The sequence below is a fragment of the Peromyscus eremicus genome, chromosome 9, assembly GCF_949786415.1.
Source record: "Peromyscus eremicus chromosome 9, PerEre_H2_v1, whole genome shotgun sequence".
Classification (NCBI taxonomy): domain Eukaryota; kingdom Metazoa; phylum Chordata; class Mammalia; order Rodentia; family Cricetidae; genus Peromyscus; species Peromyscus eremicus.
In genome coordinates, this window is record NC_081425.1 from 44,148,279 (window position 1) to 44,161,757 (window position 13,479).

At 41.9% G+C, this 13,479-nt stretch overlaps 1 protein-coding gene across 1 annotated transcript; it reads left to right on the plus strand.

Annotated features, from left to right (window-relative positions):
- Window positions 1-8,307: 8,307 nt before the first annotated feature.
- Fam216b (family with sequence similarity 216 member B) lies at window positions 8,308-12,817 on the plus strand. The gene is given in 4 exon segments (XM_059274294.1): window positions 8,308-8,406; window positions 10,591-10,711; window positions 12,667-12,759; window positions 12,762-12,817. Coding segments are annotated over 4 exon segments (369 nt in total).
- Window positions 12,818-13,479: the final 662 nt, after the last annotated feature.

Genomic DNA, 13,479 nt, shown 5'->3' on the forward strand with positions numbered 1-13,479 from the left:
ATACATTGTATTCAGGGTGCCTTTTTAATTCATTCCTTCATATGTGACAGTTTTTAATTGATTTTTTAGTAGGTATATAAAATAAGTTGATGACATTTAATACATGTGGATTATTGTAATTCATTCATTTGCCTCCCTTGTCATCTTTTGTCACCTTTCACCTCTCACCAGTGCTGTCTCTCCCTGCAAATGTCCCCTTTTTTATTTTCATATCTTTCATATATATATGTATATATATACATACACACACACATATATATATGTACATATATATGTGTATAGCCAAGCTTCACATGTGAGAGCATGCCTTTTTTATTCTTTCCCACTGTCCTCTCCTTCTCCCCACTCTAATTCTTTATCAAATATATGTATGTATATACATATATATGTACACACATATATTTGCTGTATAATGAAAACAAAAACATGATGTTTATATTTCTGAGTCTGACTAAGTTTGCTTAACCTAATCTCTAGTTTCACCCATTTTCCTGAAAAATGAAATGGTTTTAGTCTCCTTTATTGCTGAAAATAATCCATTGAATATATGCACATTTTAAAAATCCATTTGTCTGTTCATCTATATGTATGTTGGTTCTGTACCTTGGCTATGTCAATAGTGCTGGAGGGAGCTGGAAGAGAGAATGGGAGTCAGTCAGAAAACGATATATGAAAAATACATTAAAAAATATGATACTTGGTAAGTATCCCAAATATTTATCCTTATAATCACAGATATGTGGAGTTCTCATGATTCATCAGAAAAGCTGTTGGCAGTAAGTAGAGACCATTGCAGAAATGTACAATTGTTCAAAATGCAGAAAACAGCTGGCCGTGGGGTACCCAGCAGCAGCTGGTACATCTATAGCACAACCTCTACTGCCGAGGCTCAGGTGACGTCAAAGAACGGAGCCCAGGAAGATTGTAAGGGCCAGAGGACCAGCAAGCCTGTTCCAAGACTGTGCCTTCTAGAAATGACGGGGCAACTCCATTTCAGAAATCTTAAACAAAACCTTAACACTGGCCTCAGCAGCTGGCATGCCAGTGTGGCTGGGTAAAACCTCATGGGCCCCAACCCTAGACAAGAAGCTAAAAATCTTATAGAGGAATGTCTCCATTTCCCATTAATTTATAGGAATTTACTGGATATCCAAATCTTGGTTGGCAGTTATTCCCTCTCAGGGCTCTGAGTCTAGCATCCCACACTTTGTAAGTCCCTGCTGGCTTGGGAGTTTCAGTTGTGATCTCATTCACTCTTGGGTTTCAGCTTTTGGAGGTGAGTTGGCATTTTCCCCTCACAGGTTTAACACTGTTTATTTGCTTTGAAGTTTTGACGTCTTGACCGGAATGGAGGTTCTTCTTTGGTCATGAGTACTTGGGGCTCTTGTGTTTAAATGTCCATTTTCATCCCTAGACTGAAGGTTGGTTTTTTTTGCTATAGTTTTATTAAATATATTTCCTATGCTTTTAGTTTTCACCTCAGTTTCTTCATCTGCTCTGTGAATTCTTAGGCTTGCTCTCTAGGTTGTATTTCAGAATTATGAAAGTAAATTATATGGTAATTAAAATAAAGCACTAGTGTCTAAGTACTTCTAAAAATTAAAAAGACAAGAATAAATAAATATAATACTTCCCCCCCCCATTTCTGGCATTCTTCCTTCTACTTGATGATGATTTCCACTGTGATTTTTAATTTGGGTTCTTGAAGTTTGCATTTCCAATATTTCTTTTTAAATATATACTATTTTAATTAACTCTGAGAATTTCATACATGCATGCAATCTATTTTGATCATATTTTCTCTGCTCTTTCTAACTCCTCCCAGATGTGTCCTCTAACCCCGTCTCCTCCCAATTTCATGTCCTGTTTTAGCATAGCCCCCGAGTCTTTGTGCTGCCCATGTACTCCTACATGTGAGGGCATCTACTGGAGCATAACTGACTTACCAAGGGCCACACACTAAAGAAAATGGACTCTCCCTACCCCAGACACCATCCATTGTCAATAGCTCCTCAGCCAGGAGTGGGGGCTCCTGAGCCCCTCTCCCCTCCATACTGGAATGTTGACTGGTTTGATCTCATGCAGCTATTTTGCAGGCAAACAGTCACTGTGAGTCCATGGATGCATTGTCGTGTCATGTCTGGAAGACACTGTTTTGCCCTTGTCCTCTCTGGCCTCTGGCTCTTGCAATCTTTCTGCCTCCTGTTCCATGATGGTCCTGAGCTTTAAGGAACAGAGGATATAGATGCCCCATTTATGTCTGAGCATGCCGTAGACACTTATCCTCTGCACTTTGATAAGTTGCAGGTTTCTGCACTAACCGCCTTCCACTGCACGACAAAGCTTCCCTGATGGATTCTGAGGAGAGCCCTAGTCTGTGGGTACAGAGATACACATTTAGAAGGCAGTTGGATATTGTGTTCATTTAACAAAATGATAGGACTAGACTCTCACTTCTGGGGCCTATAAGTTTGCCAGCCATGATTTCTTGGCCAGATTTACAGTACCAGATATGGGTTTCCTCCTGTGGCATGGCCTTAGATCCAATTAGAAAACAGTTGGCTACTCCCCTAACATTCATGCTGCTATGGCACCAATGGGCATATCTTGCCAGGTCAGTCATTATTGTAGCTCACAGGGTTCACAGCTGGGTAAGACTGTTGTTCCTGGTCAGTACCAACTTGATTTTTTTCCCATGTCCTATGACTAAAGTAGGTGATATCTTTACAATAAGGTCTTATCATCCAGCTCTTGTGAGCAACCAACAGCAATGACAATTCCCTGTACTGTTTTAGGGGTCTTAGGACACCTGCAACCAATAACTTGAGGGAACTTATCTCCCCCCTGGCACCGGACTTTTATACACTATTCCCTGTGTAAGGTAGCTCCAATGTGTGTATGTGCATGTGTGTGTGTGTGTGTGTGTGTGTGTGTGTGTGTGTGTGTATGCGTATATGGCCTATATGGCTTTTTAAATCACCCTCAGTGTTAGTAATTTTCCTCCAACACCTTCCTCTACTCTATCCTCCCATCCCTCTCCCCACTTAAATTTATCCCCCAATCATTATTCCCTCTTCCCCCTTCATACCACTGTCTCCCCCCTCTCCACCAATGGTCTCTTTCTAGTTCCCTAGCTTTTAATGGTACTCAAAATAAAAATAATAAAATAAAATAAAAAACAAAACCCTAAAGATTCAAAGCTAGGGTCCACATATGAGTCAGAACACACAGTGCTTTTCTTTCTGGGTCTGGGTGACCTCATTCAGTATAATGTTTTCTAGTTCCATCCCTCCACTTTCTTAATTTCATTTTCTTTATAGCTGAATAAAATTCCATCATGTATAGGTGCTGTGTTGATGTGAATGAGAAATGGCCCCCATAGCCTCATTATTTGAACACTTGACCCCCAGTTGGTGGTGCTGTTTGGGAAGATTATGGGGCTTTTAGGAAGTGGAGCCTCGCTGGAGGAAATCTGTCACGGGGAGACAGGTTTGAGAGTTTATAGTCTTGCTTCTCGTTGTGTTCTTTCTGACGCCTGTGGGAGAAATGTGATTACCCAGGCGTTTACTCCTGCTGTTACTCCTTCCCAGCCTGTCGCCATGCCTTCCCGGCTTTGATGGACTCCATCCTACTGGAATCCTTTCTTCCTTAAGCTGCTTTGGGCAGAGTGCTCTGTCTCAGTAGCAGAGACATAACAAATACTGGCTCCACATTTTCCTTAGCCAGTCTTCAACTGGTAGACATCAAGGCTGTTTCTGTGTCTTTGTTCTTGTGAATAGAACAGTGATGAACACAGATGAGCACGTAGCTCTGCAGTAGCAAGTAGGGTTCTTTGGCATAGGCCCAGGAGTGCTGTACCTGGGTCGCACAGTAGATCTCTGTCTAGATGTTTAGAAAGCACCACGCTGATTTCTACAGAGGCTGTCCCTCTGCTGGAGTCCACCTACAGTGCATGCGGCTCCCTCTCCTGATGGTCTCAAAAGCATTTGTCACTTGTTTTCTTAGTCTTAGCCAGTCTAATTTGGGGGAGATGTGTTTCCAACTCTTCTATTTGCTTTTTGGCTAAATTTCCCTTCCCTTCCCTTGCTCACAGTATCAAGTTTCTCATCCATGGTACCGATTCCCATCTATGTTTCTCCTTTCTTCTCCGGGTCCTGAATGAGTTTTTGCTTCAATAGTCTGATTGTATGTATCCACTTTGCAGTCACTGATTTTTTTTTAAATAAATTCTGAATCCGTTACCCAGTGTTTCATCCATTACCCAAGGTCTTTGCATTTTTTAATTATGATCTTTTAGAAGAACTATTTTTGCCTTGGTTTTCCATGGTTTTTGTTTTTTTCTGTGTTATGGTTTATGCATCTATTGGGATGGATATATTTTCTGGTTTTGTGAGTCTCTTTAGTGAGCAGTCTTCACTAGAGGGCCCCAAATCTCGAACCACTCAACATGAAGGTAATAAGTTGTCATAAAAGCAATAACAACTCCAGACAAAAATCAGACAAAGAAATATACTTAAAAGCAACTGTTAAACCACCAATAGAAAAGCAAATGGCAAAACTAATGAAAGCTTTATTCTGTTTACCTGGTGCTGTGCCTGGCATGGTTGAGGGTCAGCTGCTTTAGTCATTTCTTTGTGTATGAGTAGCCGCTTCTGACCACGAGCAGCTTTGGCACTTGAGGGCCAGGCAGGTTCCCATTCAGGGGATTCTTCAGCTTGTACATCTTTGCATTGCTAATGTCTAAGGCAAAGGGGTGTCTCCTGAGGATATTAGGGTGTGGGAGAGGCAATGAAGCACTGATTGGATTGCTGAAGGACCCAATCTTGCTCAGTATTAAACACGCTATAGTATAGAGTATGTAATAATGTCCACAGGACCTGAGAACTGCATGGCAAAGAGGAAGCCATGCAGTTCCAGAGCCGTGCTGACTTCTGGCTCGGGGCTATCAATCTCCATGGAGTGACCTGTTTCCAGCCAAAGAAACTAGGGCCACCAGGCTTCACAGTCTGAGCCTCCTGCAGCTTTCTAAGAATGTCCCTATCAAGTTCTCAGAGGAGCCACCACGGCTTGGTGCAGACACCTCAGTGTTTTCAGACCTGAGTAGTCCAGTCTTAAGCAATATGTCCCCTATCCTGATAGTTCGGGAATAGCCCCTGAGTATAGAGAGTGCCACATGGACTTCTGACTGTGGCACACCACAAGTCTGTCATGCCAAATACCCAGATGGATTTAGGACTTGTGAGAACTGTAAACTTGTTCTGTGTGTAGGACTGACTCTCTTCATACATATATGAAGAAACACATACATGAGAGAGAGAGAAAGAGAGAGAGAGAGAGAGAGAGAGAGAGAGAGAGAGAGAATGTGTGTGTGTGTGTGTGTGTGTGTGTGTGTGTGTGTGTGTGTGTGTGTGTGTAGTAGGTCAGTAGAAAACTTCTGAGAGTTTGTTCTCTCCAGTGTGGATGTGAGTATCAAACTCAGGTTGTCAGGCTTGGCAGCAAACATCTTTACCCAGTGAGCAATTTCGCCAGTCCCGTGCTGGCCTGGCTTACATTGTGGAAGAGTTTTTGGCTCCCTTTCTTCCACTGGGAGCCTGCTGGACTGGCTCCTCGCTTTTTGCTGCTTAGCCTTTGTATTTCTCCAGGCTATTCTCTGTCTCTGAATTCCTTGGTGTTTTCTCACACCCTTCTATGTTTTCCCTCTTTGCCTAGCATCCCTCCCCCTTCCATCTGACTTTTCTCAATCCTGGAATCTCATGGAAACTGCCTCTAATCTTCCATGTTGGCACACCCCTCACATAGCCCCGCAAAAAGGATTCTTGAGAAATAATAATGCCATCACAGAGAAAGGCAATATCTTCTGTCATGCATGTAGCTTCTGAGCAACATGAGTGTAGAGAATACCTTACTCCCCCCAAGAAATAGGAAGAAGGACATTGTGTTGAATTATGATGTGATTCCATAGGTTATCACAGTCAAATTCCTGCCTTATGTGTGTAGGAATCATTTCTTCACCATTCTGAGCAAGGGGGATGGATGTTTCTGACTCGAAATTGGGGAGTTTGCATGGAGTGGCCTGTTGCACTAATAGATTTCTCTACCTTTAACTCTTAGCATCTATCTCCATGAACTTTTCTGCTATTCCTGTATATAATGCAGATATAATAGGTTTAGAAGTTGACCCTTCATTAGATCTGAAATGTAGGACAACAGCAACAACAACAAAAAAACCTCAGCTGTGCTCTTGAATGTCACCCACAAACAGAAAGGCATGAAGCCAAGTTTCCCCAGTTCTTTGTTTCATCTCCTTGTGTTGCTTGGATATTAGTTTATCAACACACGGAATTCCTGCTACTGCTGTGTGACTAGAAAACATTGCAAGAAAGCTACCTGGGGTATGAATGTTAGCATTTAAAACAGGGACCCACAATATAAGGTAAGTTCTTTTTAAGCAAATTTGTCTTTTGGTTTTGGATTTCATTTAACGTGTAGGTTGTTTTTTCCATGCATTCTCCAGGCATTTTAAGCAAACTTTATCCTGTGTAGACCATTTGAATGGGTAAGATGGATTTCTTCAGCAATAGCCCAAGAAAAAGCATACGTGAGCTGTTGCCACAAGAAACATCATCAGTCATTTTCTCACACTGTTTGAAGACAGAAGGAATCATTTTAACTTTGAAGAATATTTATTCTTTGCTCTGCAGACATGGAAAATAGGAAGAGGGATTTCAAAATAATTTGAGTGCAGGAAAGAATGTGGGTTTCAATCAGAGAGAACATGCAAAGAGTATGTCTAGATTGGTACAGATTCCTGGGTGCCCACTAAAGAAAAGTAATATTAAATAAAATATTCATAGTTTTATTTATGAGCTTATATCATGGAAACAGAACACAAAGAGATGCTGACTGGTGTTTCTATAATAAATTTCAGCTATAGAAGATCCCCATGGCTAGACCTCATATCTGAGCCAATCATAATTCTCACATGTATTGGGATATTCTTTGTGGTTTTAAGACAAGGTCTCTCTATGTAGTCCTGGAGCTCTCTGTAGAGACCACCCTGGCCTGGAACTCACAGAGACCTGTCTGCCTCTGGCCACCAAATGCTGGGATTAAAGGTGTGCCCCACCACGCCTGGCTATTGAAATATTTTGAAGAATGTGTATGTGCATGCATGAGCACTCACTAGGGGCAGGTAGAAAGAGAGCTCTGGACTCATGACTCAGTGAATTCAATAAACTATGAAGCAGACATTATGGCTACCACCATGAAGATGGCCGGAGGGGGCTAACAAGGGAAGAAACTCAGGTCTGAGTGGCCGTTATTCCAGGTCCTCTTCTCTAGTTAGCCGGTGATATAGGTATTGATAGCAGTCTGCTATATTTAGAGGGCCTGTTGCTACTCTTGGTTTGTTGTGTCCTTTTTTTTCTGTCATCTGTAGTTTGTACTGGTAAGGGCAGAGGAGTGAGCAGAGAAGATGCTCAGGGTTTCTATGTGCCTCTGCAACCCTAACCAACACACATTTTCTTCTCAAACTGATAGGTTTCCCTTATTGGATAGACCTTAGATTCTAAACCCTAATCCATTGAGAAAGGACATGTCACTGCACAGAAGTCCTTCATTCTGACCTTTGTCAGGCAGGGGAGAGAAACCTGATGGAGTCACAGTTTATTTTGTAGCACTGTGGTGGAAAACTGTAGATCGAAAGGTGCAAGAAATGGATATACTTTGTGTCTGCTAGCAGTTGTATTTTAGGGAACGTTTAATGACGTAGGGAGGTTCATAACGTATCTGTATTGTGATCACCTTTTCCTAAAATCAAATACAATATTTACTAAATAAATAAATAAATGGAAACTAATCAAATGCCAACAGTATTTAAGGATGGATAATCTTATTTTCTTCTCCAATTTGAATTCTGCGTACCCCACCCTCACCCCCTAAACTCGCAAAGACATAGACATTTCTTTTAGAGCCAGATAAGCTTACAGCACTATTTAAAATTGTAAAGAAGTAACTGCTACAGACTGGAATGTCTCTCTATAAGATACCCACTCTGCACACAGGGAAGCAGGAAGACAAGAACTCTGGATGATTCCTTCCATCATTATGAGGGAGGATTGGAAAAGACAGGATACTAGAAGACTGCAGACATCTCCTTACTTGGAAATAGGAGAAAATATTCTTCTTGGGGAAAAAAAATATTACTTATTTGCTTACTAACTGTCTTAGGTCCATCCCAAAGCTGGTTAAACAGAATGAAAACTGATTCTGTGTCTGTTATTCCTTGGAGGTACAAGACAAAGAAAAATGAGGAGAAACTTGAAAAAGCAGTACCAGCCCCAGAATGTTCCACAAATACCTCGCATCCAAGTACCTGCCTCTGCTGTTGACAATTCATTACTGAAGGTGCCACATCTTGTTGGAAGAGGGAGGCCTGATCTTCTTTCTTTGGAGGGTTGAGGACTTTTTTCGACTGTCTGTGTGGGAAGTGGGTATTGTCTGACCCCACAGTAAGTGCCTGCTGAAGGAGTGCATGAAGGTGGATCAGGACCGCCTAACCCTAAACACCCCCAGTGGCTGGAGTCTGAGAAGCGGTCTTCTCCTTTCTTGGCTGTCCCACCACCATGGGAACTCACTTAATTGGCAACATCAACATCGTGGCTTCCTGCTTGAGATGTCTTTCCCACCAAGCTAATTATAGCATTCACACAGGAACTCTCTGTAGCAATTTCATTTTTCTTCCATCTCTTCCAAGAAAGATAGGAGGCAATGTAAGAATATGAGAAACGTAACCTGCTACTGACTTCTCATTTAGGATGTTTAAAGTTTTACACAGGGAAGGAAGTAGGCATAGTTTTTCTTGATAAAATAAAAACTGTAACTTTCAAGATTTTTTTTATCTGATATAAGGAAAATTCCCATTGTACTGGGGAGCTTTGCTGTTGAAGTGGGCTAGCAATTTTCCTATTATCTTGTCTGCAATCATGTGAAAGGCTTAATTAGTTACTCAGGAGTGAAATCCATTCTCTTCTTCAAATGTATTATCCCCAAGCATACATAATATAGAAACAGGGAGTGAATTGATGTCTTGCATTGTGAGGCTCTTGGCCTGGCTACTTTTACTCTGGGTTTACTTTTAATATCATATTCAAAGACTCTAGACTTAAAAACAAATTGTGGTGATATTGTGTTCCTTAAAATATTGTGCACCCTAATAAACTTATCTGGGGTCAGAGAACAGAACAGCAACTAGACAGACATAGAGGCCAGAAAATGGTGACACTCATATCTTCAATCCTAGCATTCCCGAGGCAGAGATCTGCCTGGATCTCTGTGAGTTCAAAGTCACACTGGAAACAGCCAGGCATGGTGACTCACGCCTTTAATCCCAGGAAGTGATGGCAGAAAGCAGAAAGGTATATAAGGCGTGAGGACCAGGAACTAGAGCTGGTTAAGCTTTTAGGCTTTTTAGCAGTAGTTCAGCTGAGATTCATTCTGGATGAGGACTCAGAGGCTTCCAGTCTGAGGAAACAGGATCAGCTGAGGAATTGGCAAGGTGAGGTGGCTGTGGCTTGTTCTGCTTCTCTGATCTTCCAGCGTTCACCCCAATACCTGGCTCCTGGGTTTGTTTTTATTAATAAGACCTTTTAAGATTCGTACTACAACAAATTGTCTCACAGATTTCAGATTTTAGTCCCACACAAAATGTCTAACCAGTAAGTTGCCTTAACCTATATATGTAAAAGTGTAAGAGCAGCTTTCCCATATGGTTTCCAGTTGGCTTTGAAATTTGTGTCTTGGGTATTTTGTATCCAGGACAAACTTATTTTAACTTGGCTTTTCTAGAAGGTTCATGCCATTATCACGGTTTTCCCACTTATTTTTGAGACAGGGTTTCATGTAGCCCAGGCTGGCCTTCAACTTACTATGTGGTTAAGGAGGACTTGAAACTTCTGATCTTTCTACCGCCCCCTCCCTCTCTCTCTCTCTTTGAAATAGGATCTCACTATGTAGCCCTGCTGGCATAGAACTCACTGGTAGATCAGGCTGGCCTTGAACTTGTGCTCCTGTGTCCCCTCCCTCCTAAAGGCTGGCATGTACCACCATGCCCGGCTCCTCTGTTCCCATGGCCCTTTTTTACTGCCAATGTTAATCTCCTAGCACATTGTCCACTTGATTGTCTGTTCCAGTTCCTTACTGGGAACTTCCACTGAACATCTCAGCTATCTGTAAGCCTCCTCCTCCGCCCTGTGTAGATTCCCACAACCTATTTTTCTCAATAAAGATCACCCAAATCCTCACATCCTGGAAGTGTTTATATCTCCTTCAGTATACAATTATGACTTAGGGCACCTAGAACCTTCTCCTTCCCTGTCATCCACACCTTTTCCTTCATCGTCATCCAGACACGGAGAAGACTGTTTACACAAATGGTGAAGGGAAATTTCCTGATTATTCATGTCCCAGGAATGTCCTTAAAAATATGTGTCGCCTTAAGAGAAGCGTCTTATTCCTGTGGACACTAGTTTGGAATGTGTTACACTTTTAATTACATAGGGGTTTATCAAAGTCACCTCTTTGTTCTAACAGGACCTAAATCAAGGGCAGCAACGCTACTTCTACAGCATCATGAGGATTTATGACTCCAGGCCCCAGTGGAAGGCCCTGCAGACCCGCTACATTCACAGCCTTGGGTACCAGCAGCAGCTGGGTGAGTTTAACTACCTTACCAGAACCAGGCATATCAGCAGGGAACTTTTTATTACAGCTAGAAGTCACATCTCCAGATAAATAATCCAAGAAGAATGGCCTCTGCCGGCCTATTTTATCAAAATGGTTGGCTAGCCAAGTTTAAAAATGATTATCCCTGACAATAGACAGTGAAGTTTTATAGGTGAATTAAGAGGGTTTAAAGAAATTAGAGTATGGATTCTTATAAAATGTTAACAACTCTCTGAGATTTATATGAACTTGATCTAGTAGATCGATACACTGGACTTGGAAAGCCAACACAAGCTGAAACAATGGCTCCCCTCCTTCCTGTTTGTGTAAGATCAAAGACAGTTTACTCCCAACAATAACAACTGTGTGTTTCAGCATTTGGCATAGCCCCTACATCCTGCCAAGGGCATTGTGTTCAATATAGTTATAGAACTAGGATCCCACACAGTTCTGTAATGTGATGAAGACCATTCAGCCAGCCATCGTCAAAGAGGACTTCAGGCGAGAGGTGACTTCTCCAAAGACCATGGCTTCCATCTGCTCACACTTTGCTTTCTCCCTTTCTACCAAATCCACTCAGATTTTACAAAGCTCAGATGAAACCGTGGTTTCAAAAGACATGAACACATCATGAGCATCAACCTGCTACAAGGCTTCATGGCTGTCAATTTCTTTATCCTACAGGAAGGTCTCTAGTTGCTTGTCCCCTCCGCTGCACAGTCCTCCCAACTCAGGTAGAAAATTAAAACTCAGATGAGTTAAATAACTTTACCACAGTCATAAAACTAGTAAACGAGGACCTGGAGTTTGGTGATTACTGAAGAGTGTCTGAAGTATGGTGGAAGCCCCATCTGGTGGTTTTGTTTTCAGAGCCAAATGCCAAAGAAGCCAATCAACGTAAACGCAGAGGCATTTAGTAATGTTCATAAAATCTAATTGTCATCTTACTAAAATGCAGATTCCCATGCCTTGCTTTCTGGGCTTCCATTTCAGAAGGTCTTTGAAGAGAGTAGAGTTTTGAATTATAATGGGATTTTTTTTAAAAAGCACATGGATTCAGAGCATCTAGTAGGTACAGTGAAGACCACATTTTGAGAAACACTGAAAGAAATAATTTTTATCTTTTTAACCAGAGAATATCTTTCTCTGAATTGAAGAAAGTTTTGATAACTAAGATAAGTCACGTGAGAAGGCTACTCATCACTCAAGTTTCTTTCCAAATGTCTTGACATGCTAGTTGGTGACTATAGTAACTTGTGTTACTTAGCTCTTCTCATTCATGCGACAGAATATCTTACAGAAACCACTCTGGTTAGGAAGGACTTATTTTGGCTCATGGTTTCTAGGGGTGTCAGTCCATCATGACATGGAAGGGGTAATATAGGACAGCTTTTCACATCCTGACAGCCAGGAAGAAGAGAACAGAGAGTATGGGTACTCACCCACATTCAGGAAGGGGCTCCCCCAGTTAATCCTCTCTAGAAATAACCTTCACAGACACACAAGGTGTGCCTCAACAATCTTTAGGTTACTCCAGGTCATTCAGGTTGACAGTGAAGATTAACCATCATGCCCACTGAAGGTAAAATGCAAAATAAAAAATAAACACTTCCTGTCCTCAAAGACAGCATAACCAGGGCATGCTAATCATGGAAGTAGAACTTTTGTTTGCCTCTGTGAATATTTTTGTTCTATAAAATTGTTGAGTCGGCTAAGAGTACTCATTGGCTAAGAGTACTCGCTGTTCTTGCAAAGGACCTGGGTTCATTTCGCATCACCCAGTTGGCTGACAACCACCTGCAAGTCCAGCTCTAGGAGGTCTGTCACCCTCTTATGGCCTCTGGGGACAGCAGGCACACATGTGGAATACTCATACACATAAAACTAAATAAACCTTTCAAAGAAAAATACTGACCTTGAAATTCCTCTCATTTCTTTGCTCAGGCTATATCACTCAGCAGGAGGCCTTGTCTTGTGCTGCTCTGCTTAGACATTCAACCATGCAAGCCTCAACCAAGGTAGATCCTCAAAGGACCATTCCCCGAAACTCTTCAGCCACGCAAAGAAAACGCCGACCAGCAAAACCAGAGTCTAGAGTTAGACCCAGGGCCCCCAGCACAGCACACTGAGCATCAAGACCTGAAACTATGCATAATCTCTAAAATAGATAGCTTATCTGTGTATTCCTAGCAAGTGGGTACTTGGTATTTGTTTGTTGTATGACAATGAATAAAAGAATACTAATATAAACTCCAGACCTACACATAATCCCATCTTCATATAAATGTCACCAACAAGAAGAAGTTGGAAGATCTGCAAGCTATAGAGCAGATAATAACAAAGGTTTACCACATATAATCTGTAAAATGAAGGGGCTTTCAAAGCTTTCAAAGTAAAAGCTGCTTTTGAGTTCCAGTGTCCCAGTGAAGTCTCAGAGGAGTAGAAGGGGACAAGTGACTGGACCCCTCTCCCTGGGTGACAGCTGCCAGCAAGCTGCCCATTGCACATCTGAAAATACACAAAGCCACACAGTCAATACTGCTTACGGAGGTTTCCGGAGTCACAGCGTCAGTGACGAGCGCCACATGCCTCTTCCCACCTTTATCCCTACCAGGCAATGAGATTCACTGTGGTCCTGAAGTTTCTGGTTCTCTTGACTCAATCACATTTCTGTCATTTTTGAAATTTGTGCTCTTCAGTCTGCTACTGCCAGGCTGATTCTAGACAGCTGTGATTGGCCTTGACATGGGTAAGCTA